General features: G+C 33.2%; 1 protein-coding gene across 1 annotated transcript in view; it reads right to left on the bottom strand.

The window, feature by feature from the left end:
- Positions 1 to 7,129: 7,129 nt before the first annotated feature.
- The window catches only part of LOC140449131 (uncharacterized), a 153,988-nt gene continuing 136,436 nt past the window's right edge, over positions 7,130 to 24,681 (bottom strand). Inside the window, exons 17-20 of the mRNA XM_072542277.1 lie at positions 14,712 to 14,960; positions 12,250 to 12,389; positions 10,144 to 10,307; positions 7,130 to 7,822 (exon numbers count right to left, since the gene is read on the bottom strand). Of these exons, the coding sequence (XP_072398378.1) occupies positions 7,206 to 7,822; positions 10,144 to 10,307; positions 12,250 to 12,389; positions 14,712 to 14,960 (1,170 nt within the window). The 3' untranslated portion in view covers positions 7,130 to 7,205. The remainder of the gene's footprint in view (positions 7,823 to 10,143; positions 10,308 to 12,249; positions 12,390 to 14,711; positions 14,961 to 24,681) is intronic.

Below are 24,681 nucleotides of genomic sequence, written 5' to 3'. Positions count from 1 at the left end.
GGTGACCCGGATTTTATGATCGCGAGTGTACATTCGTGATATCCTTCCCTTTCATTTAACGTATCACACGCTCCAATCGGACCAATAACAAAGGAGATATGATGTAATGCCGTCTTTGCAATGCAGCAATGTGTATTTTTCTGTCATATTCGCTATTACCCCCTCTCCTTTCCAATGATGTATCATACGTCACGGTCCGACGAACTATTCTATCCCCCATCACAAAATGCTTAAAAAATGAGCAGAATTTTACATGGGGAATGAAGCAGAAACGGTATATCAGCGTTTTTACAGGTTTTTCTTTTACTTAATTGTATTTAATTTTACTTAATTTTATTTAATTGTTATTTAATTCTACGTAATTCTGTTTAACTTGATTTATTAGTTTATTTAATTTCTACTGGCAGTTTGTCTGATCCAAGTGATTTGTTTCTGAATAGAGCCTGGATTGCTTTATTTGTTTTTTTATGGCCTGTATTTACTTTTCTCTGTTCGAGTTCTATGGGATCTCTTTCTTCACCTTTATATTCCCTAATAAGTAGCGTTCTAATGCATTCCCATCATCTTTTCAGTACTTTTACTCTCTCTTGGACAAAAGAATGTTAGCTTGTTTAAATAATTTTCTATGTTCGTGTTCTTTGTTTAACTCATTCTTCAAAGTTGCTTATAGTTCTTCTAATGACCATTGTCAGATACTCATCATTCTTCCCAAAGGTAATCCGTCTGCATTCCTTATCAATCCTTTTTCCGTTCCTCTTTGGATATCTCACAAATTGGATATACCTTCTACTGTCTTTTGCCGCTTTGTTTTTACAAATTCCCAGCATGTCTTAAGCTCAGTGGGACCGATCTCACTTCAGAAGGATTCTGCTAATTTACCATTTAAGCATATTTGAAAGCTCTTTAGTGCATCAGTACATGTTATTTATATTTATATTTTAATTAAACTTATTTAAAATATTTATTAAAATTAATGTTAGTAGAACTCTAACAATTCCGCTTTGCATCTATTTCCAATTATTTTAGAATATTGCATGTTTAACAGTATCTAGCTATCTTTAAAATTATGCGGCATTTCTTACACGCTGAACGAAGCAAACCAATTGGTTTTACCCAATCAATTAGGTTTTGAATTGTGTGGTTAATTTTTGTATTTCTATGGAAAATTTTAAATGATAACCCAGATAACGTAGGTTTCTAATCTCATAGAGACTAGAGACACACACACACACACACATATATATATATATATATATATATATATATATATATATATATATATATATATATATATATATGTAACAAATTTAGGTAGTAGTAAAGAAATGAAAAGTATAGCCTTTAACAATATATTTTAATTATATTAAAAAACTAAACACAAATTAAATACAGAATATTTTTGTATTGACGTGGCGGACGGCAATATTAGGATTACAGCTCTCTTAATATTGCAACCTTTGTCAATATTAGGCACTGCAGAACTACAGTTAAAAGCAACACATTTTTCTGGAAAAGAAGGGCAATTTATTGCCATAAATATAACAAACGTTTCTGAAAAATATAATTTAAGCACATTGAGGCCAGGTAAACTTTTATTTGTCATAAACAATAAAACACCGATTTGGTTTTCAAAATTTTCACAAAATTTATTAAAATATCTTATTACTACAGCTGTTTCGGTAGAGTGCCTGTATAAAGTGATCTATTTTTGGTATGTGTTTACACTTTATAGTCTTTAATGGAATAGGTTGAGAAGAGGAGAACTGTTTGTCTCAAGTTGCTCATTCAGAATTATATCTGTGTTTTTTTATTTGTTAAATTCCATAGATTCTAACAAAGATAGCTAAAGGCCTTTACTTTGGATGTAAAGAATTTGAAATTTGTCATTAAATGAATAATTATGACTTAGAAAGTGAACTGCGTATGTAGAATCTGTTTTGCTATTAATGAAAGCTCTTTTATATTCTGATATACGTTTGTTAAAAGTTCTACCAGTTTGACCGATGCAAGTTTTTGGGCAATCGCCACATATAAGTTTGTATACACCACTGTGTAAGTGCCTTTTATTTTGGCTCTTGTTGTTTTTAATATATTTGCCCAAGTTGTTGTTTGTTTTAAAAGTTCTCCGTTCGGCTCGCGGAGATAAGAATACGGCCGAGGTCAGAAGGCCCTGCCTGTCGTAAGAGGCGACTAATGACACCTCTCAATGTCGTAGGCATTGAGAGGTGGAGAGCCGTCGTATGAGGTGTCGGGTTTGTAGAAACGCACATGGAGGCTTAGGCGTCACGGTCACCGGTCTACACTCCTAGTATCCGAGACGAGACTCTCGTGGGACCACTCTACTTTCATTCCAAAAGAACCAGGCGAGGTTGAACGAGCTGGACCCGTACACTCCTTGTGTCAAGCGTGATGTTGGTGTCCCGGCGCGTACCCGCCAGGAGATTTAAGAGTGGTAGAGGAGAGATCCTCGGCGGCGACCTGTCTACGTGCGAGGCGGAAATTCATCTGCCTGCGTCACCTATCCGCCTGTGGGAGGGGATAACGGATAGATGAGGTAATCGTAACACAGGTACTACGGGGAAGGTGAAGCCCCACGAAACGTGCCTGGCGTACGTGGCGTGGCACCTTCATTTTGGTGTCGGACTCGTAGGGGCAATGGAGTCGTTAACGGTCGTATGCCCAAAGACCAGGTAGACCGGGGTCCTGCCAAATTTTATTTGGAGGGCACAAAGCATAGCAATGTTTTAAAAGCTGGTGTTACTGCTTTCTTTTTTATGTGTTTGGCTATTTTTGTTGATATTTTGTATATGTAATCGAGCAGAAGATACTGGGTTTTTTCTCTGGTGGTGTAAATACTAATTTCAGGGCTTTCTTGTGTAGTTTTGGATTTAAAATTTTATTAATTGTTTGTTCGTTGTACCCATTGTTCACTACTATTTGCTTAATGATATTTAATTCTGTCTCAAAATTGTATTTTGACATGAGAATTTCTATTAATCTATGTAACATGCTATGATAGGCTGCCAGTTTATGTTGTCTAGGATGGGATGATGAATTGTGTATAGTCGTGTCAGTATGGATAGGTTTATGAAATACGGAGAACTCATGTTTGTTTTTAAGTCTGATAATTTTTAAATCTAAAAAAAATATGGATTGATTTTTGTTGTATTTCTATTGTAAATTCAATATGACTATGGAGTGAATTAATATACGATAAAAATTGGCCAAGTTACCTGTTATTTCCCGTAAAACATACCAGTACTTCGTCTACACCAAGTAGTATAAGTACTTCTTATCTCCACCAATATAAAAACTGTTTGAATAAGGGATGCTTTGAAATCTTTGTCTCTAGATGATCCATAAAAATATCTGATAGCAATGGGCTTAGAGGATTACCTAGTATAAGTCCTACACTGTTATTTGTTCTCCGTATTTTATAAACCTACCCATACTGACACGACTATACACAATTCATCATCCCATCCTCCACAATATAAACTGATGATAGCATGTTACATTGATTAATAAAAATTCCGATGTTAAAATACGACTTTGAGACAAAATTAAATATCATTAAGCAAATAGCAGTAAACAATGGATACAACGACCACTTAATTAATAAAATTTTAAATCAAAAACTACACAAGAAAGTCCTGAAATTAGTATGTCCACCACCAGAGAAAAACCCAGTACCTTCTGTTTGATTACATATACAGGCAAAATATCAACAAAAATAGCCAAACACCTAAAAAAGAAAGTAATAACACCAGCTTTTCGAAGAAACAACAACTTGGGCAAATATATTAAAAACAAAAAGAGCCAAAATGAAAAGCATTTAAACAGTGGTGTATAAAAATTTAAATGTGGCGACTGCCCAAAAACTTACATCGATCAAACTGGTAGAACTGTTAACAAACGTATAGCAAAACGTAAAAGAGCTTTCAATAACAATAAAAAACAGATTCTACGCAGTTCACCTTTTAGTTCATAATCATTCTTTTATCTACCTTTATTTAAGGCCATAAACTATCTTTATTAGAATCTATGAAAATTAACAAATTAAAAAACACAGACATAATTCTGAATGATTAACTTGAGACAAACAGTTCTCCCGTCCTTAACATATTCCGTTAAAGACTATAAAGTATAAACACATACTCAAACATAGATCACTTGAGAAAGGCACTCTGCCGATAAGATATTTTAATAAATTTTGTACAAGTTTTGAAAACAAAGTTTTCAGTATTTTATTGTTATATAAAATAAATTTTCAGCAAGTAACGGTCGAATCCATCAGTTTTTTTATTTGTCTTCTTAGTCAGTCCTACACAGGCCTCGTAAACATATCAATAGCATACTATGTACAACCGCATATCTTCTTTATTGCAGCTATTACAAAGAAAACAATACCACTGTACTTCTTTCCTTAATTTCTTTGCCGTACTGCCCGTTGCTTTTTTGACAACTTTGATTGGTTTATGGCTGGCAAGAGATCAGACCATTCAGGTTTAAATCTTTGGTCTTTAAAAAGCACAAAAGGCGGTGCAGATTAACAAGCGCATTTCTGCAGCCTACAATTGACACGTTTTCTCCGTGCTCGGGTGCGGTTAAATGTACACGTTTTACTATCGTTTTAGCAAAAATAGTTTGATGTTAATGGATTGCCAATACGTCACTTCTCAGACATATATTATATATGCTACCACGTTTGTCAAATAGGTTTAACTTTTCTAGGGTATCTCTCAATTTATGAAAGTAATTATCAACAATTATTGTTTTCGGTAAGATAGTTTCGAAACAAATTCAGATTTCTGCTTTAATCTGGAGCCTTCTAAAAATTGCAAGACATGACCAGACGATGATAAAGATGTTAAAGAAGACATGGGGAATCTAAAATTTGCATTCCACGACATGTCTATTCATCTAGACAGAAATCCTAATGAATTTGTTTCTCGTACTCATACAGAGTAGATCCAAATAAAATGAAAAAGACAGAAAAGATTTGATTTCACGTTCAAAGCGTCTATGTATCTATTGATACGTATTTCGACTTAATAAGTCTCATCAGAATAGTTATTCATAGCCGTTCTTAACGTGAAAATCAATTTTCTCTGTCTTATTAGAAGCAACAATAACATGGCTTCGTTATGGACGAAGCCATGGACGTTATATATTCTAAAATTTGCAAATTTTATATTCCCCATGTCTTCTTTAACATCTTTATCATCGTCTGGTCATGTCTTGCAATTTTTAGAAGGCTCCAGATTAAAGCAGAAATCTGAATTTGTTTCGAAACTATCTTACCGATTTTTCTATCAGATGTCGCTATTGCGTCCATAACGAAGCCATGTTATTGTTGCTTCTAATAAGACAGAGAAAATTGATTTTCACGTTAAGAACGGCTATGAATAACTATTCTGATGAGACTTATTAAGTCGAAATACGTATCAATAGATACATAGATGCTTTGAACGTGAAATCAAATCTTTTCTGTCTTTTTCATTTCAAATTATTGTTTTATTCATTTTTTGGGCTCGAGCCATATTAATTTGTCGAGCTTTTCGCCTAGCTACGTCTGGATGAGTGAATAACTTAAGCCATTTTCTACCAGCTTTATTCGAGTCTTTAGAAAACAGATTTAGTATGTAATTTATTGTAGCGTAATAAACATACTTTTCATTAGAATCTTTCTTGTAATAGGCATTCCTACCTCAGCTGGTCTGTGAATTCTTTTGACAAGATCATTTTCTTGTCCTGCAGACACCAGCGGTGATCTTTCAAGCTTTTTTACGAGACTTTGTGTTCTCTGACGAAGACCTAGGGTTGAGCGAAGAATGTTGTTACGCTTGACAGCACCTTTGATGATCATTCCGTTCGCTATGGCTTGCAACGCCGAGCGTAGATCTTCTTCTGACCACTCAGCTCGTTTTCTTGACATTTTGCAAAAGTGTTTAATATTTAGTCTTGTTATTGTAGTTTAAAATCTATAACGATTATTATTACGTAACCAGTATCTACAATTATGTCGATTCACGTTATCATTAATTAAAAAAATGGCCTCATCGCATAACATATCATTATTTAAAAAATTTGGATTGCTTTGATTGTAGCATTTTTTCATAATTATGTCTGCAAACTTTCCACGTCCATAGAAATCATCACTGACTGTAATTGAAAAAAAAAAAAGATAAATTGTAAATATCTTTTTTGAAAACGAGTTTTGGAGTGAAAATCGAAATGTCAAAAGGTATTTAAAAATGTAATTTTCATTACAATCAATTATTGTGCCTTAGCACCATATATAAACATAATAATTCAATGATTCTTTATTGTCCTCCTAAACACATATACTTTTCTTTTTTAATTTACTTCTAATGCACATTTCTTGTACTTTTCCACCAGCTTTCTTGTCATATACTCCTGGCATCATAATTTTGCTCCATTATTATCTATACGTGTGTATACAGGGTGCAGTCATTAAGTGAAAGCCCAATCTTGTTCTAATGTAACTTTCCCAACCTTATTTTCCTGTTTGATTGTTATTGTGGCCGTGTGATAAATTGTTTAAAAATCTTTTATTAGTTTTTTTATTTATTTCAGTTTTTCTTTTACTATTTATCATAGATTAGTCAGTATACCCGAGTTAAGAATATAGTTCAAAGGTAGCTTTCATTTTATGCACATGCTATTTCTCTCTTGCTGAGATATAATTAAAATATTATTACCAGTTGTACGTGAAGCTTGTTACATGTTTTAATAGTTTCTCAAATATATTTTCTGATCTAGGAACTCTTCTATTTTTGTTAGAATTTTACACTCTTTTTTCTTAATAAGGACCCTTCTGCTCATATGTTTTTTGTGCTTTCCTATGTAAACTGTGTTTTCTGCTCCTTCAATAAATTTTAACTTAACTTTTCCAACTCTTAAGTGACATTATAGATAAAATATCGTTTGGTGTTGTCATGCGGATATTTTTTACAAGACTCCTGATTTTGGTACTTTATTCTCTAGTTTTTCATTCACATGTAGCACATAATTAATTAGAATTAAAGATGATTAATACTGAAAAAATGAAAATAATCTAATTAAATATTTTGATATAAATTTTATAATTCTAATAAGATTTAAATAAACGACAGATTTGATATTTATTTTTTAATTTATATTATTTTTTTTATAAATTTCATTTTTTTTTCTTACACTAATTACAATGCCCAAACTCTCACATAGTCAACTTTAAGGTGCGAGTCATCTGAATTCAAATTCCAAGTTGGTTTCCATTGTTGATTAGCCTGCCAGAACCTTGTCATACCTTCACGGTAAGGTTGAGTACTAGTCCAAGGTTTTTTACCGGATTTATTATCTACATCATCAGGAAAATAGGCCCCTCCAACGGCCAAATTAATCAGTATATGAAACTCGGCATCAAATGGAGCCATCTTACTTCCACGTGCCCATGGGTTTGGCAATCCAGATGGTTGAAGATCACCGTATTGCCAGAAGCCTCCAGCTGGGGGTGTAACTGTTCCAACCTCTTGATCATCGACAGAAAATTTGATATGTTCAGGCGTCCATTCCAATTGATATCTGTGATAAGCATTATCCCATCCGCCGTTCCATGAGGTCTTTTCCCAGTGAGTTTTCATGAATTTGTTGTTTTGTGGATTAGGTCCCCAATGTAGAGTACTAGCTTCTAATGGAGTTCCAACGTTTTGTCCACTGCGTGAATAATACTGTCGATTTCCTCTACTTTCCATCATGTCGATTTCTCCAGATGTTGGCCAACTTCCATAAACCCATTTACTTGGTAACAACCAAATTGCTAAAATATATGATTAATGTTATATTTAAAAATTAATATCCTATATATATATATATATATATATATATATATATATATATATATATATAATACAAAATTAGTATTTAGTGAGTTTAGGTTCAATAAGTAATATTAAATTTGGAACTAGATTTTATTGTGCCACTGAAATTAACGTTTCGGCAGGTACCCGTTACTTTTGTCAATAAAATTATGTTATAAAATCATTACAGAACATGTAGTCATATTATAAACATTCTTGGTTATACATATTCTTATCAGAAACAAAACAATTGGTTGTGAATTCATAATTAGTAACCTAAAACGACAGAACGTTGGATCTTAAAATGTTAACACATATAAAGGTAATAGTATACCTGATAGGCGCTTCTGAAAAACAAAAGGCAAAAAGACATATTTTATGAAGTAGAACAGATAATATATATCACATATATAATGAAACATATTATTGACTTTGTATACAACATCACTTTTATCTGAGTTTGGTACTTTGTCTTTCAATGACTTGCACAAAGATCCCACAAAGTATTGACCAAAAATTCTGGTTAATTTGGGAGTGACATCCTTAATAAATGGAAGTGATACAAGAGATTTTAGGAATATTGTTAGTCAGTGAATGGGAATCAGAGCTAACTTTCATAGCATCTGTATTTTGGGGAGGATCCTCTTGTGTGTTGAGTAGAACAGAAGATGTGTTGAAGATGATTTTCCTGAGTGAGGATTAGGGGAAAGAAGAATGGTAAAATAATGTTGAGATTCTTCTTTCTAAAAACAGGGTCAGCCCGTTTACAAACTCTTGTGGTCATTTGTTTCATTAGATTAACTTTCATGCTTGACTTGTGGTAAGAATGGTAGTTGAGGTATCTTCCCGAGTTACAATTTTTTCTATACCAATCAATTGTAATTATGTTATCCAGTTCTCTCGTGAACATTATGTCAAAAAATGGAACAGATTGGTTTTGATCCTCTTTTTCAAGAGTTAATTTAATGTGAGGGTCATAGCTATTGAAAATGTCTAAGAGCTGTCCCTAAACCTAGTGGACATAACATAATAATGTCATCAACATACTTTTTAATAAAAGGAACAACCTGGAGAACAATATCCAACAGATCGTACATTACATATTTAGCCAGAATTAAAGAGATACTGGCTCCCATAGGAGTGCCAAAAATTGGTTTATATTATTTATTCCTACAAGCAAAACAAGTGGAATTAAACAAAAACTCTTTCAACTCAATAAACATATTATAATAAATGCTCTACATACTGCAGAAATTTTATCCGTGTTTATGAATAGATCGTAGAATGGCATTTAAGTAAACATTATTGAAGGGGAAACCACATCTAGACTGACGAAAACATAGTTATGTGGTAAGATAGATCTGTTAAACAACTCGACAACTTGGAAAGAATTTCTGATGTAGTAATCATAATTCGAATCATAAGCTTCAGTTAAAATATTAGTAAGAAAGCCTGCAATATGTTCAGTTGGTGAGCCTATGGAGGAAACTATAGATTTATAGTTAAGGTAGGTTTATGAATTTTAGGGAAGGTGTAGAATTTAGCGACAACACTTTTATAGGATGAGAGTTTCTTTTTAGTGTTTGAATCAATTTGTTTCTTTTGCCAAAGGCGTTTTATTAGGGCATTAGATTTATTTTGAATATTACTAGTTGGATCACTAGGGAGGGTTATGTAGGATGAATCCTGATCAAGAATCTCTTGAGAAAGTTTAAAGTAATCGTCAATCAACATTACTACGGTAACATTACCTTTGTCAAATTTGGTCACTACTAACTCAGGGTGGGATTTGAGGAAACGTTTAGTTTCTTCAAAGAGACTTTGGAGGAGAGAAGGGGAACTCCTACGTTTAAACGAGTTATTAGTGATTATGTTAATCGATCTGGCAATTGCAATATTTTTACAATCAGGATCCGAAATAAATGATGATTTAAAATCAATATCTGATAAAAGCGGTTTCATAGGAGATTCAATACCTAACCGTGGTTCAATGCTACACTTAGAACCTAACGAGAGAAACTTAATAACGTTTGATGGAATTTCAACTTGGGAGATATTTTTTATCCAAGAGTCCTTATTATATTAAAATTATTACAAATATATTTACGAGTACTACCAACAAAATTTGACTTAAGGCTGTTTAATTTATTTTCTAATAATTTTATTAGTTTATGATTAAATTAATGTTTATTTCATTAGTTAAAAAGTTTATACCCTAATTTGTTAGAAGTTTGAGTGTTTGATTATAATTTTGTATATTGGTTTAATTCATTGAACATACCTGGCCATAACCAGTCTCCAGCAGGAACTTTAGCACTAACCTCAACTCTACCATACTTGAATGAAAATGAGTTTAAGGTCCTCATACGAGCACTTTTTACGGGATTTAGGATAGCATTGGCCGAACCTGTTCTTCTACAACCTTCATTGTCACTACCTGTACAGCTAAAATACAAATTTTTTTACATTTTACTATGTCACCATTATTTATTTTTTTAATACTAAAATATTTAAATAACAAAAGCGTAATACTTCTTCAAACGCATATCATTTGAATATCTAGTTTGAACATATTGTCGAACTACTTCTATTACTGACGATGAGGAAATTCCAAAACATGAGTTTCCGATTTCTATTCTGCAGAATACAGAAACGCTGACAAATTATTTTTGGTTAACGAGAAATAAAAAAGTTCACCTTTCCTGAGGATAGGGTTAAATGATTTTTGCTTCAAAATGAGACATGTTAGAGATAATTGTGTTAAAAAAAATCACTCAGCAACTGGTTTTGTTTAATTCTTTGTGGTTTTACTTGATTCTTTGAATCTTATATACTAAAACGCTAAGCCCTTTTCTTGTCCACCACTTTACTCAAAAACCATATTAGATAATTAAAATATTTTTTCGGAATATTATTTGTATTACGTATGAGATTGTCAAGATATACTTTTGGTACAAAAATTCACTTCCGGTTTTAAGATGACCGGAAGTTAAAATTTACTTTAAGTTTTAGACCCCACAATGTATATATGGATCGAAAGGTCTCGTCGAGACAAATCTAAATATGTACTTCCGGTTGCGATCCGACACCGGAAGTGACCCGAAACGCGCATAAAACTTCAATATAGAGCAAATCTGACACTGGATTCGTGATCAGCATGCAAAATTAACTGCTAAATGATATCGATGTCGACATTTGATGAACTAAAAATTGCATTCCGGTTTTGAGGTCGACTTCCGGTTTCGTTTTTATTAGTCAAATCAATAGAGAATTCAACGTAGAGTTTAAAAATGTAAGTTCACGAAATTATCATTTATAGTTTTTGAGTTATTGATAAAAATATTTTTACTTCCGGTCATTGTATATATTGTTTATTTTTCTCGCAAAATAAAAATTTCATTTGAAAAACTCGATGTCGAGTTGGTCCGGTAGTATTTATTAAAAAATAAATGATGATGTACCAATAAGAATTCACAAGTTCATAAGAACAGTTCACCGTTATACTAATTATTCGATTGACACATGCTTGAAGTTGTCAATAGGCTATTTCCCGTTAATGTAGAATTAAAATATGAAAAATATTGTCTTGTTAGTTAAACTTAGATTTTGAAGCTATATTATTAATTGAAGACATTTTTTAACAGAAACCTCTAAATACTACACAGCAATTAAACTTATTGAAATTGAACAAGCACCGTAAACTATTGAATGCTTAATCTCCAAATATTTTAACCACTACCAGAATTTTAGCCACATATTAGGATTCAGTGATCTAATAAAACTAGTGCGACTAATACGAGTAAAGTATAAAAATATTCCAGAACAGGAGGTAACAGAAGACAAAGATAGAAAGATATCCTAGAGCAGTATAAAAGCAAATGCATAAAGATAAGTTAGAAGATCTTGCAGGATCAACTGAAGACCAATCTTTAGATATTTGTATCATGTTAGAATAGATCCACAATTGAATACTAGATAAATATTCAAGAACTTAATATTTTGCTAAAATAAAATGAGAATTTTACGTGATCCAATCTAATTTCAATATTCTTTATTCCCAAACCAAAGTTTATTTCCCCACTTGATGATAACAACGCCACATTTAACTTTAGAGACTAGTTGACAAATTTGATAAGCCATATAGGATTGTTAGAGATGGGTCAAAATCCATTTTAGGAGTTTGTTGTGCGGTATATATCCAAAACAATCAAGAACACATTGGGTTTAAATTAAACAACAATGTTCCATTTATTCCGTAGAATTGTTTGCAGTATATTAAGCTCTGTAATGGATTATTAAAATCTGTGTTGTCTGGAGCTTTGATTTGGGAGTGTCTCTCTTCTGTATGAGGGACCCTTATTAAAATATTAGTTATAAAAATACTAACCTAGCTCCTAAGTCAATAGTACCAGAATATAAAAATTTTTCGCCATATTCATCTGCGACAAAAGTGGGTTTGATATGTAATTGGCCGTTTGAAGTATAGCTATTACGTCTATCATCCGTATACCATTCAAATTCGTTATTCTAAAAAATAAACATATTGTAAGATCGTTAAAAATGACATTATTCAATAAGACAAACACTCTTACAAAACGGCTACCACAAAACTTAAATTAATAGGAGTATTTAAAAACATCTAAACTCATTCCATCCAAAAAGAAACCTTGAGCAGCCTGATCAACTCAAAATCTTTCTACCTTTTATTAAAGGTGTTACTGACAAGATCAGTAGAACTCTTTACCCTTTAAACATCAAAACTATCTTCAGTACTCATTTTAAGTTGTAAAACCTCGTCAGATCCGTAAATGACCAAATCCCCAACGAAGACCATGGTGTCTACGAGATACCTTGTTCCAGTTGCTTTCGTACATACATAGGACAGACAAACCAACGAGTCCATAACTGTATTTACAAATATATATCTATCTATAACTATATCTGTAAAACATTTCGATACTACTTCAGCCCTAGCTCAACATCATGTTCAGACAGGCCACAAAACAGATTCCGAAAAAGCAAAAACCATCGCCCCCATCCGCTCCTTAAAATCGAGAATCATTTGAAGCCATTGTAATTGAAAAACGGCCTAACAGCTTAAACACGCGCGATGGCACTAAACGACTGTCGGCAACATGGCGACTGCTGCTTCAGCTACCCCCTGCCGCAACCCATCCCGCTCAGCCAATTCCGCACATACCGTTCCCGCGCATAGTGATAGTATAAAAGTAGGTACACAGGGTAAGACCGGTCATGCGAGTCGTTACTGAGGAGTAGCCAGATTGAGAAGTAAGTCTAAAACGTAAATCTCATAAAAACTTTTATCAATCATCAACTTCGAGGTTTTTATCGAAGTTAAGTAATTGTCCTCTGTTAAAAAAACGTTTCTTGGCTTATTTCAGATGCCCCTGAAGATGCTCTAGGAAGCGAAAGTACTTGGGCAAGATTTAATTAATAAACTGTGCTCAATATCTGTCTTTTATTTGATCAAAGTTCTGAAGTGAATGTCCTGAAATCAAAGAAGATTGACTACAACGACCTCAGGATCATATCAAATGTATGCTATAAACAGCGAGCAAAAGTACTTGTTAACGAACAGCTGTCAGAAGAAATTGAAATTAGACGTGGAGTGAAACAGGGATGAGGATTGTCGCCAATTCTTTTTAATGCCTACTTCGAAGAGATCCTGAAAAAAGCTTTTGAGGGTGAAACAGCTGAAATAAAGGTAAATAAAGTTCCCATTAACAACAGATATGCGGACGACACTTTGATCGAGCCTAAAATACTGAAGATCTTCAGAGACTGGTGACCAGAATAGGGGAGTATGGAAAAGAGTACGTTCTAACAATGAACGTCAAGAAGACGAAATTTATAAGAATATCGAAAACTCAAAAACGAGAATCTTCTAATAAACGGAACCAACGTCGAACTAGTTTACAAGCATGCATATCTGGGAACAATGTTTAACTCCACAAATGATTACATTCAGGAAATCAAAATCTGAACAGAAAAGACTAAAGCAAATTTCAACAAAATGAGAAGAGTACTATGTACAAGGGATTTAAAATTGGAACAAAGAGTTGGGTTGGGGAGGTGCTATGTTTTTTTGACTTTATTTTATGGAATGAAATCTTGGACCTTAAATGCGACATCAATGAAAAAACTGGAAAACAAGAAAATTGGAATATCTCGGACATATTACACGTGGAGAGAAATACACCTTGCTCCTACTGATTTTTCAGGGAAAAATCCAAGGAAAGAGAAGGATAGGGAGGAGTAGAATGTCATGGCTGAGAGAGTGGTACGGATGTACATCAAATAAACTTTTCAGACCAGCCTTCTCAAAAGTCCGAATACTATGATGATTACCGACCTCCGCCTCGGAGATGGCACTTGAAGAAGAAGATATACGTAAAAAATATACAGGATGGTTAAAATTTTATTCTTTACACAGAAAAATTAATTTAAAATATTAAGAATATTACAGTAGATATTGCTTAGATATCCTGTGTCTGATTTGTGTAATTAATCGCCTCTTTTTCTTTATTAATCTGACACATTTCCAAAAACAATCATTTTATATAATTACTTTCTTGCTTCAAAACCCTAACATTTCCCTAAGAGGGAAAACCGAAAACCCTAAGAGAAATACTTTCCACCTAACACGCTTAATTTAAATATGTGATTTGGTTAGTAATAATAAAAGTAAAAAATAATAATATTAAATTATTAATTCCCAAATCATAAAATTAATAAAGCAATAACATAGCTTATATAATAACTATATAAACAGTATAAGATAACAAGTTATAAACCACATTTGAATAATTTATAATAATCAATACTTACTCCACCACCAGTTAAAGTTTGCTCATGATGCCATTTCGATAAGTCTAACCAATTAAAGTTATCTTCAAAGATTAGCTGACCAGAACAGATACTCGAATTTTTGGGTGCGTGTAAACCACTTGCGGTTGTTATTGAATTTTTAAGACATACGGAATTGACATCGTTAAATAATATTACGGAAAACACGAGTGGTATTAGAATCATCTTATCTAACATTTTGTCTTTTGTGTAATGTGTTAAAATAATTTCCTAGCTAACGCTTATATACAAACGAGATCAATGATATCTTGATTGATTGGGAATTCTATAGGGGAGACCAGTGAATCAAATAGTTATCTAAACTGGAGTATTGGGTTAACCTGTACAAACGTGATAAATTTGAAATTTTATAAAATCAGATACCAATTTCCTGTTGTTTGTAAAAAATTAACACATAGGAAATTTCAAACTGTCTGAAGAGGAAAATGTAAAATTTATAAACTGTAAAATATGCAGCATAGTAGACCTACTTCTTACAAAACTAGCGATGTATGTTAATGACGATTCGAAGACGTTTACGAGATCTTTAAAAGTAAAAAAAAATGCATTTTGTGTTTGTTAAAATTACTTCAATTAGTGGGTTGTAATATGCAAAAAAGAACTAACACAATTTGTGTATTCATTTTTTGTTGACAGTGGAAGGAATTTTTTCCACAGATTCAGTCTATTAGGTGAATTTTATGTGGGTTTCGCATAAGGTAAATAAACATCTGAAGGGTACAGGGGAAAAACGGGCTAAGTCAATTTTTGGCGAATTTGAGATATTGACGTTATCCTATGGAAAACACGTTATATTTTGTCGTAAGCATACCGCTGAGGACAAAAACACGATACGTCAGGAAATATGTAATAAGAAAAATATCCTATACAGGAGAATAATGTAAGTCCGTGTGGTACCGGGCAAAAACGGGCTAAGTCGGGTTTCTCACTTCTATTCGTTAGCGTGTCACGTGTCGCTATTGTGGTGGTTTTCTGTAGTTTTGTCAGTATTATTCATGTTTTTCGTTAGTAAGCATTGTTAGAAATATTGTTCGTGCCATGTGTCGCTGTTGTGATAGTTTTCTTCAGTTTTGTCAGTATTATTTAAGTTGTTCGTTAGTAAGCATTGTTAGAAACATTGTTCTAGCATGCAAAGTGACTTAGGTGATTGCGAGGATACGCCGATGGTGTTTTCTACAAAAAAAAAGGCCCAAACATGAAAGATTACCAGATGTGAATAAAAAAATTTGGCTACCAAGTCATGAAATTGGCAGGGAATGTGACTGCAAACGTTTACAGTACTCTAAAAAGATTCCAGCGGAGGGTAAGCAAAACATTATAAGAAGTTTTAATCTTTTGGAGTCTACCGATAAAAAAACTCCTATTTATGTGGACTCATTAGTATTGTTCCAGTTAAGAATAGACGTCATCGGCTGGACGAAGAAAATGCTCGTTTAGGAGATGTTGTAGCTCTTTATAATATTAGATATTTACATGAAAACAAACTTAATGAAGTAGCAGTTTGTCGAGATGAGTTTGTAGCTTTACACGCCATCACAAAATGTAGAATTAAGTATTTACTCACATCTTTAAAAAATACCGGCATGCCTCCAATCGACAAAATAGGAAAACACTTAAACATACACTTAAAACTGTGTGATGATACTCGTAATAAAACTAAAGAGCATATATCATCATTTAAAAGCAGAGGCAGTCATTACAGTCAATGATCAAACTAAGGAAGACGTAACAACTAAAATTAAACATCTGACCACATTACATGATCTTCATTTACGTAAAGCAAAATCATTTTATTCAATCAAAAAGCAATCAAAGCTTTTAAGTCGTAAATCCAACGTAAAAGAGTCAATCTGTATAGACTTTGGTAAAAATATTCCAATTCCCAAAATTCCTACTAATGATGTATGCTACAAGAGAACTGGAATTGTTTTGTAACTCCTATGGTAGGCAAAACAAGAATTACACCATTTTCCGCTATTTGCATAATCTGGTTCATCATCAAAAAAGGTTTGATTCTATTAGAGTAACTTTTCCTATTGGAGGCGATTCGTATATGGAGAATGATAAGAATATGCGAATCACTAATCAGAAAGCCAGAATGGAAACAGTGAAGGAATTATGCGATCTCGTTCAATCTTCCAGGCACAAACCTTCACTCTTTGTAGTGGAACATATTTCAGAAGACAATCAACATATTTTTCGAAAGTGGACCGAACATGTAAATAAACTTTACAAGAAAAAAGCTAACTTTCCAAGGCAATCAATAAGACAATTAAAAGTTTTAAAAGAACATCCTAGGTTAATCGAGTATAAAGACACATATAATGGGGCATGGAACTCAGCAGTTGTAATTGATAGAAAACCTACCTTTATCAAAAATTTGGAGAGTAACAATCAATTTCTTCTTCCTGAAATATCTTACTCAGGTAAAGTTGTATTCATAGACTATTATGTAGTTTCACTATTATTTTTTTTGCTTCAGGTCAAATACCAATTTCGGCGCAAAAATTTGCTAACTTGCAAAGTTTGAAAAAGTTCTGTGGAAAAGAAGCTCAGGATTATTTTACCTCACTGGTGCACAATTAATTAAGAATATGGGGGACAATTTTTATTTTGTTCGATGAAAAAACCTTTTAAAATAATCGAAACAATCTAGTTATTTTCTTATAATAATGGATCTATTAATTTTTAGTTTAACTATTTTTGTAGACGTCAAATTGTAGACACAATAAAAATATACTTAAAAAAATTGTTATACATTCAGGGAAAAAACGGGCTAAGACAGAACCAACTTTGAATAACTTCTTGATTTTTCTATTAAAAAATTTTTTTAATACTTTCAGTTTTAACATAAGGATCTCAGATAGTTTAAAAACATAATGATAAATAAACAAATTCCGACTTCAAAAACTTTAGTGTTTGTAGCGTTTTAAACTTTAAAATTGCTTTATCTTAAAATTATAAAATGTGACTTAGCCTATTTTCCCCTGTACCCTTCATCTGATCATCTATACAGATTATTGTATATAGGTCAGTATCTTTCAGTGGGTTTAATTCCATAGCAGATGATGACGTTTTGATTTTCTTGTCAGCGAAATGGATTTTTTAACAATTTATTAATTTCACTTATTTAAGGGAATATTTGATTATTATAATATTGTTACGGTGAAGTAAAGACAAACAAAAATAATAACTGAAATATTCAATGAAATATAAAAGGCAGGAAAAATACCAGTAGAGTGGCTTAAAGAGGTTCGTACCATTGCCCAAAAAACCAGGAGCAAAAGTTTGTGAAGACTATAGGACCATAAGCCTAATGAGACATCTGCTAAAGCTTTTTTTTTTAAAGTCATCCACAAAAGAATTTACCGGAAATGCGAAGAAAAAATTGCGCCCAATCAGTTTGGATTTGTGAACGCCGTTGGTATGGGGGAAGTTTTATTTAGCGTGCAGGTATTGTTGCAAAAATGTAGAGATGTTAGCTGTTATGTTTTTGCATGACTAATTGACCACAAAAAGGCTTTCGATAGGGTCAGGGATGAACAAATGATGGAAGTGCTTAAGAGGACAGGGATTGACGGAAGAGACCTAAAATATTAGCTAACCTGTATCGGAATCAATCAGCGGTACTCCGAATAGATGGAGAATATACAGATCAGGCCAAAATCTTAAGGGGAGTAAGACAGGTGTGCATAATTTCACCACTGATATTCAATCTGTGCTCGAAGCACATTTTTGAAGAGGCTCTAAAAGATATTGATGAAGGCATCTCAATAAATGGAGTCAAGCTCAATAACCTGCGGTATATAGATGATGCAATAGTCTTTTCCATTACCATAGAAGGACTGCCAAACTTAATAAACAAAATAACGGAAATAAGTAGAACATATGGACTGGATATAAACACTAGCAAAACCAAGCTAATGATCATCAGCAAGGAAAACATAACTAGAGCAAATCTGTATGTGAACCAAATAAGAATTGAACGTGTCTCACAGTACAACTACTTGAAAACTATAATCAATGAGTCGTGGGACAATACACAAGAGATTAAATGTCGCATCGAAAAGGCAAAAAGTGCATTCTTGACTATGGGCTCTGTGTTCAAGAGCCATGACCTCACCCTAGAAATAAAAATAAGGCTCCTTAAATTTTACGTGTACTCAGTGCTTCTGTACGGAGTAGAAACGTGGACATTGAAGGAGGAAACACTATTAAAACTTCAGGCGTTTGAGCTGTGGTTATACAAAGGATTCTGAAGATACCATTTACAGACAAAGTCACCAATGAAGAAGTACTACGGAGGATGAACATAACCACGGATTTGATCAACATCGTGAAGGGTTGTAAGCTGCAGTACTTGGGACATATAATGAGAAATCAAGGAAGATATGAGCTACTCCAATGCATTTTGCAAGTTAAAATTGAAAGAAAAATAGCTTCAGGACGAAGAAGAATATCCTGGTTTGCTAACCTGAGAGCTTGGTATAGAAAGACCTCAACACAGCTATTTCGTATACCAACCAACAAAGTCATCATAGCCAGAATGATCGCTAACGTTCGAAACGGACAGGTACCCTAACATGAAGAAGAAGTAAAGACGTTCATATATAAACTTAAATATATAAGTTAAAATATGCAATAATACTAGTGTTAAGTTTAATACATTGATGTATGTTCCTCTGAAATTTTAAATAAGAGAATTTTAAGAGAAACATTGAAAAACATCAGGAGATTTTGGGAATCGTATTCGAAAATTCAAGTTAGTATTTTTGGGTGAATACTGGGTGTAATTAAAACTTCACTCATAACCAGATTCATGTATGACAGCTTCGACAATACCTATCAAGCAACAATAGGTATATATTTTCTTTCTAAAAGAATGTATCTAGAAGATAGAACAGTAAGGCTGCAACTTTGGGATACTGCTGGCCAAGAACGTTTCAGCTCTTTGATACCATCTTACATAAAAGATTCAACAGTAGCAATAGTAGTTTAATATATTACTAATGCTTATTCTTTCCATCAGACTTCTAAGTGGATTGATGATGTAAGAACTGAAAGGGGTAGTGATGTCATTATAATGCTGGTTGGTAATAAAACTGATTTATCTGATAAGGGACAGGTCAGTACAGAAGAGGGAGAAAGAAAAAACTTTCAGTGGCTGACTTAAATCTTATTATTATTCTTAATCGTGGGTACGTTAATATAATCTCTTGCTGAAAATCTAAATTCTCCGTCATTAAACTAAATAATAAAATAAATGGTCAATCTACAATTTGTAAGAAATATTTCTGGATTCCCGACTTTACTTACTTCTGTGCTCCCTTGGGGGTCAATTGCGTCTACTGCGTACGTAGAATTTTAATTTCGTTGGTCCCCATTCTCTATCCTATTCTTTTATTGGAGCTGTTTTTGACTCCATCCATGATTAGGTTGAATAGCATAAGGATTAGTAAAAATACACAATCATATCATAGAAAACTTTAAGTACTATGTATACTTAGGTCATGTCATCAAGCTATGAGAACCAAATTAGGATGCTGAAATAAAAAGAACACAATTAATATGTGTCGCTTTCGGTAAATTGGCATTTATCCTGAGACATAGCTCCATTCCTATAAACTTAACAAAGTAATGAGTAATGGAACCGGGTAGCGGATAGACACTTTTCTACGATCCCGGTAGAGAATAGGCCTACTTCAATAAAGCGACCCAGCCCACGCGAGCCATGCTTTGCTCTCAATTCCTTACTGACAAAAATCATGTCCCATCCTTTTGTCCTTCCAAAATCTAGTTACATATTTCTTACTCCTTCCTGGTGAAGGGCAGTATCAATCATTAGCACTAGTTCAAGGAGCAGAGAAAATGGTCCTGGACCGGCTAGAAACTGGAATAATACGAGCATGACTGCAAAAGTTTGAATGGTTGTGGTACTGCAATGGGAAAGGCAACGGGAAAACCACCCCATTATATTTTTTACAAATCTTAATGACAGACGGAAATAAGAAAATGACTCTCAGTCTGGGGAACACCTTAAATGGGGAGAGAGTGCGAAGAATTCCCGCGTCAACTACTATTAAGGTCCAAGGAAGTGGACAAAGAATCCAAATATATGACAAGATTAGTACGCATTGCCACCTGGAACGTACGAAGCTTATTCATATCTGGGAAACTTGCAAACACCGAAGCTGAGATGAGAAGAATAAAAAAAACATCTTGAAGATGAGTGAAGTACGATGGCTTGGGTCAGGAAAACAAAAAACAAAAGATGAATACATCTATTGGTAAGGAGGAACCGACCCAGCATATCAATATGGAACGGCTATATTAGTATCGGACAAAATTGCGCAGTCAGTCATAAACTTCATCCCTCTAAATGATAGAGTAGCAATGTTGAAATTAACAACAACCCATAGAAACCTAAATATTATTCAGGTCTATGGTCCAACAAGTGACAAATCAGAGGAAGAAATTGAAAACTTTTGATTATGGGCGACTTTTTACTCCAAAATTGGTCGTGGTGCCAAAGGAGGCAACGTAGAAGCATTTGGTCTCGGTACCAGAAACAATAGGGGAGATAGATTGGTACAATTCTGCGTAGAGAACAACTTGTTAGTAGCCAACACCTTCTTCAAACAATATCCTGTCTAGGTTATACACTTGGAAATCACCTGCAGACAAAAAAGATAAAATTGTTAGAAATCAAATTGTCTTTATTTTGCTCGATAACAACTTCAAGAAGTACATAAAATCTACTAAAATATATCCTGGAGCTTACATTCATAGCGATTACATTCCAGTTATAATGGATTTTAGACTAAAAAGGTTTCTTGAAGTTAAAAGAGAAAAAGTGCCAAGAAAAATAGCCATCTTAAAACTGAAGAACTCTAAAAAGGAAAATGAAATAAGGATCAAGGTTGAGAAAGAAATAGAAACGCTAGAGAACTTAGTACAGACAAACGTTCAAGTACCACGAACTGCTCTTAAAACGAAAATAACCAAGATACAAGAAGACGACATCAGGTTTACGAAAAACGACAGAAAACAAGAATGGATGACACAAGACATCATGATCCTAATGGACGTAAGACGAAAACATAAAACAAACCCAATAGAATACAAACGACTCAATAAAATCATTAGACAAAGTGCAGAGAAGCTAAAGAAAACTGGATGTCAACCAAATGCCTAGAAATTGAACAACTTCAGAAAAGATACGACACCTTTACTGTCCATAAAAACAGTTTCGACACTTTCTGACGATTATAGACCTTGTTCTCCACCATTCGCGGATGATCGAATAAATTAAAAAGGTCCAAAAATAACAAAAGAAGAAGTTATTTATACAGTAAAAGCTCAGAAAAATGGAAAAACCACCGGTACAGACAATGGCGAAATATTTAAATTAATTGCAGACAACGAAAGTAAAAGCCTCGACTTAACAGCACTATTAAATAAGATATATGACACAGGTAAAATACCATCAGACTGGCTAAAATCAACATTCGTAACATTACCAAAAAAATCCAATGCCTCACACTGTTATGACTATCGAATATTAAGCATGATGTCTCATGTCGTTAAAACTTTTCTCAGAATCATTCATACACGAATTTACAAGAAGTGTGGGTTTCAGATGAGTGACACTCAATTTGGATTTTGAACTTAATTCGAATTAAATTAATTTCGAATTAAAAATGACAATGAAGACTGTTGTTGACTGCTTTATACGCTGGTGTAATACCAACAGACTAATATTAAACATTGACAGGACGCAAATTATTTATTTTCATTCATACAACTCATCTAAATATGACTATATCTTAACCATCCATGATAGAAACAATATGTTATCTTCCACTCACTTTACAAAGTTTTTGGGTGTATTCATTAATTGTAATCTCAAATGGTCAGAGCAAGTGAATTCAGTGAACACGAAATTGAATAAAGCTTTTTATGCTATATCTAGAATTAAAAACACACTACCCATCTCGGCATTAATGAACGTTTATTATAGCCTTGCTTACAGCCACATGTGCTATAATGTAATTTTGTGGGGGAACTCAGTAGATAGTATAACAAAGTGTTCATTAACCAAAAAAAAATTATCCATAAAATTTTTAATTTGGATTATCAACAGTCTTGTAAACCAGTTTTTATTAAACATCAAATTTTAACTTTCTACTGCCTATATATCTATAAATGTTTACTTTATGTCAAAGAGGAAATCAATACATTTCCAGTAAATTCAGACAATCACTATTACACTACAAGAAGTGCTGAATCTTTACGAGTTCCTAAACACAGAACATCCAAATTTCAAAATTGCTTCAGATATATGGGACTGACCTTATACAATCATTTGCCAAAAACTATGAAAGAAATACCACTTATCTCTAAATTTAAGAAAAATGTTAAAGATTTACTCTTAAGAAAAGCGTATTATTCTATAAATGAATATCTTGAGGACAAACTGCACTAGCTTCATATTTTACTTATAAAAATGTTATTTTATATATTTTATGTTTTGTCAATTTTTTTACACTGTGAATATTGTATTATACACATTAATGTTTTTTATACAAAAATATGTAGTGACGTATCCTATACATTTATTTTGAATGTCTTGAAGGATCAATAAAGATGACTATGACTATGACTATGACTATGAAATGGATTGGGAACACGAGAGGAAACACAACGATGCAGAGCTATGAATGTAGATGTATATGCATGTTTTATTGATTATCGAAAAACATTTGACTGCGTTAACCATCAAAAGATGATCGAAATTCTCAGAATAGCTGGAATTGACGAACAAGACTTGCGAATTATCTCAGAACTATATTGGCACCAAACGGCAACAATTGAAATAGAGCACATAACATCCGTAATCCGTAGATATACGAATCCGAGTGCGAGAGAGAATAGGAGTGCGACAAGGTTGCGTCTTATCACCGCTTTTATTTAATCTGTATTCGGAATCTATACTCAGAAAAGCATTAGACGAGGTTCAAGGTGGAATCAAAATTAACGGAACCAGCAATAAATGCGGTAGTTCGTCATAAATGCGAAATGTTCGGTTTACATCTAAATGTTTCTAAAACGAAAATTCTAGTATCTTCAAAGGTAATAAACGTACAATTTTGTGAAAAGGGACAAAGAACAGGTAACTTCCATAAAATATTTGGGAGCAGATCAACAGCCAGTGTAACCCAAAAAAAAGAAATTCTATCAAGAATCGAACAAGCGAGAAGCAAAAGAATCTGCGGGAATTAGCTGCAGGATGCTCAACACCGACAGAACTGGAAGGACTTTCAGATTTTACCACAAAGGTCAATCGACCCTTAATCAATGACACAAAGGTTTTTTGTTACTAAGGATATTTAGAAAAGCCTTTTTTATTAAGTGATTATAGTTTAATTGGTTCTTGACTTATGACTTTCAGATTTTGTCGCTAAGGTCAATCAGTCCTTGATGAATGACACATCGGTTTTTTGTTGCTAAGGATATTTATATCTTTTTTAAGTGATTGTATTCTAATTGGTTCTTGACCTTTTTATATTCTGATTTTTCACTAAGGTCAGTCGGCCCTTAGTAAATGAGACATCAGTTTTTTGTTGCTAGGGATATTTATTAAAGCCTTCTTTATTGGGTGATTATAGTCTAATCATTGGTTTTTGGCTTTTTGATATTCAGATTTTGTCATATAAGGTCAATCGGCACTTGATGAATGACACATCGATTTTCTGTTGCTAAGGCTATTTACAAAAGCTTTCTTTATTAAGTGATTTTAGTCTAATTGGGTTTTATTCCTTCCAAAACCTTATCTATTTGTTTATTCAAAACATTGATTTCAATAAAAACTTCAAATTTTGTTATAATCCCATTATCGTTTTGATAAATATCGTTCTAGACAGTTTTAGCC

The sequence above is a fragment of the Diabrotica undecimpunctata genome, chromosome 8 (assembly GCF_040954645.1).
Source record: "Diabrotica undecimpunctata isolate CICGRU chromosome 8, icDiaUnde3, whole genome shotgun sequence".
NCBI classification, from domain to species: Eukaryota; Metazoa; Arthropoda; class Insecta; order Coleoptera; family Chrysomelidae; genus Diabrotica; species Diabrotica undecimpunctata.
This window is presented reverse-complemented; position numbering and strand designations above follow the sequence as displayed.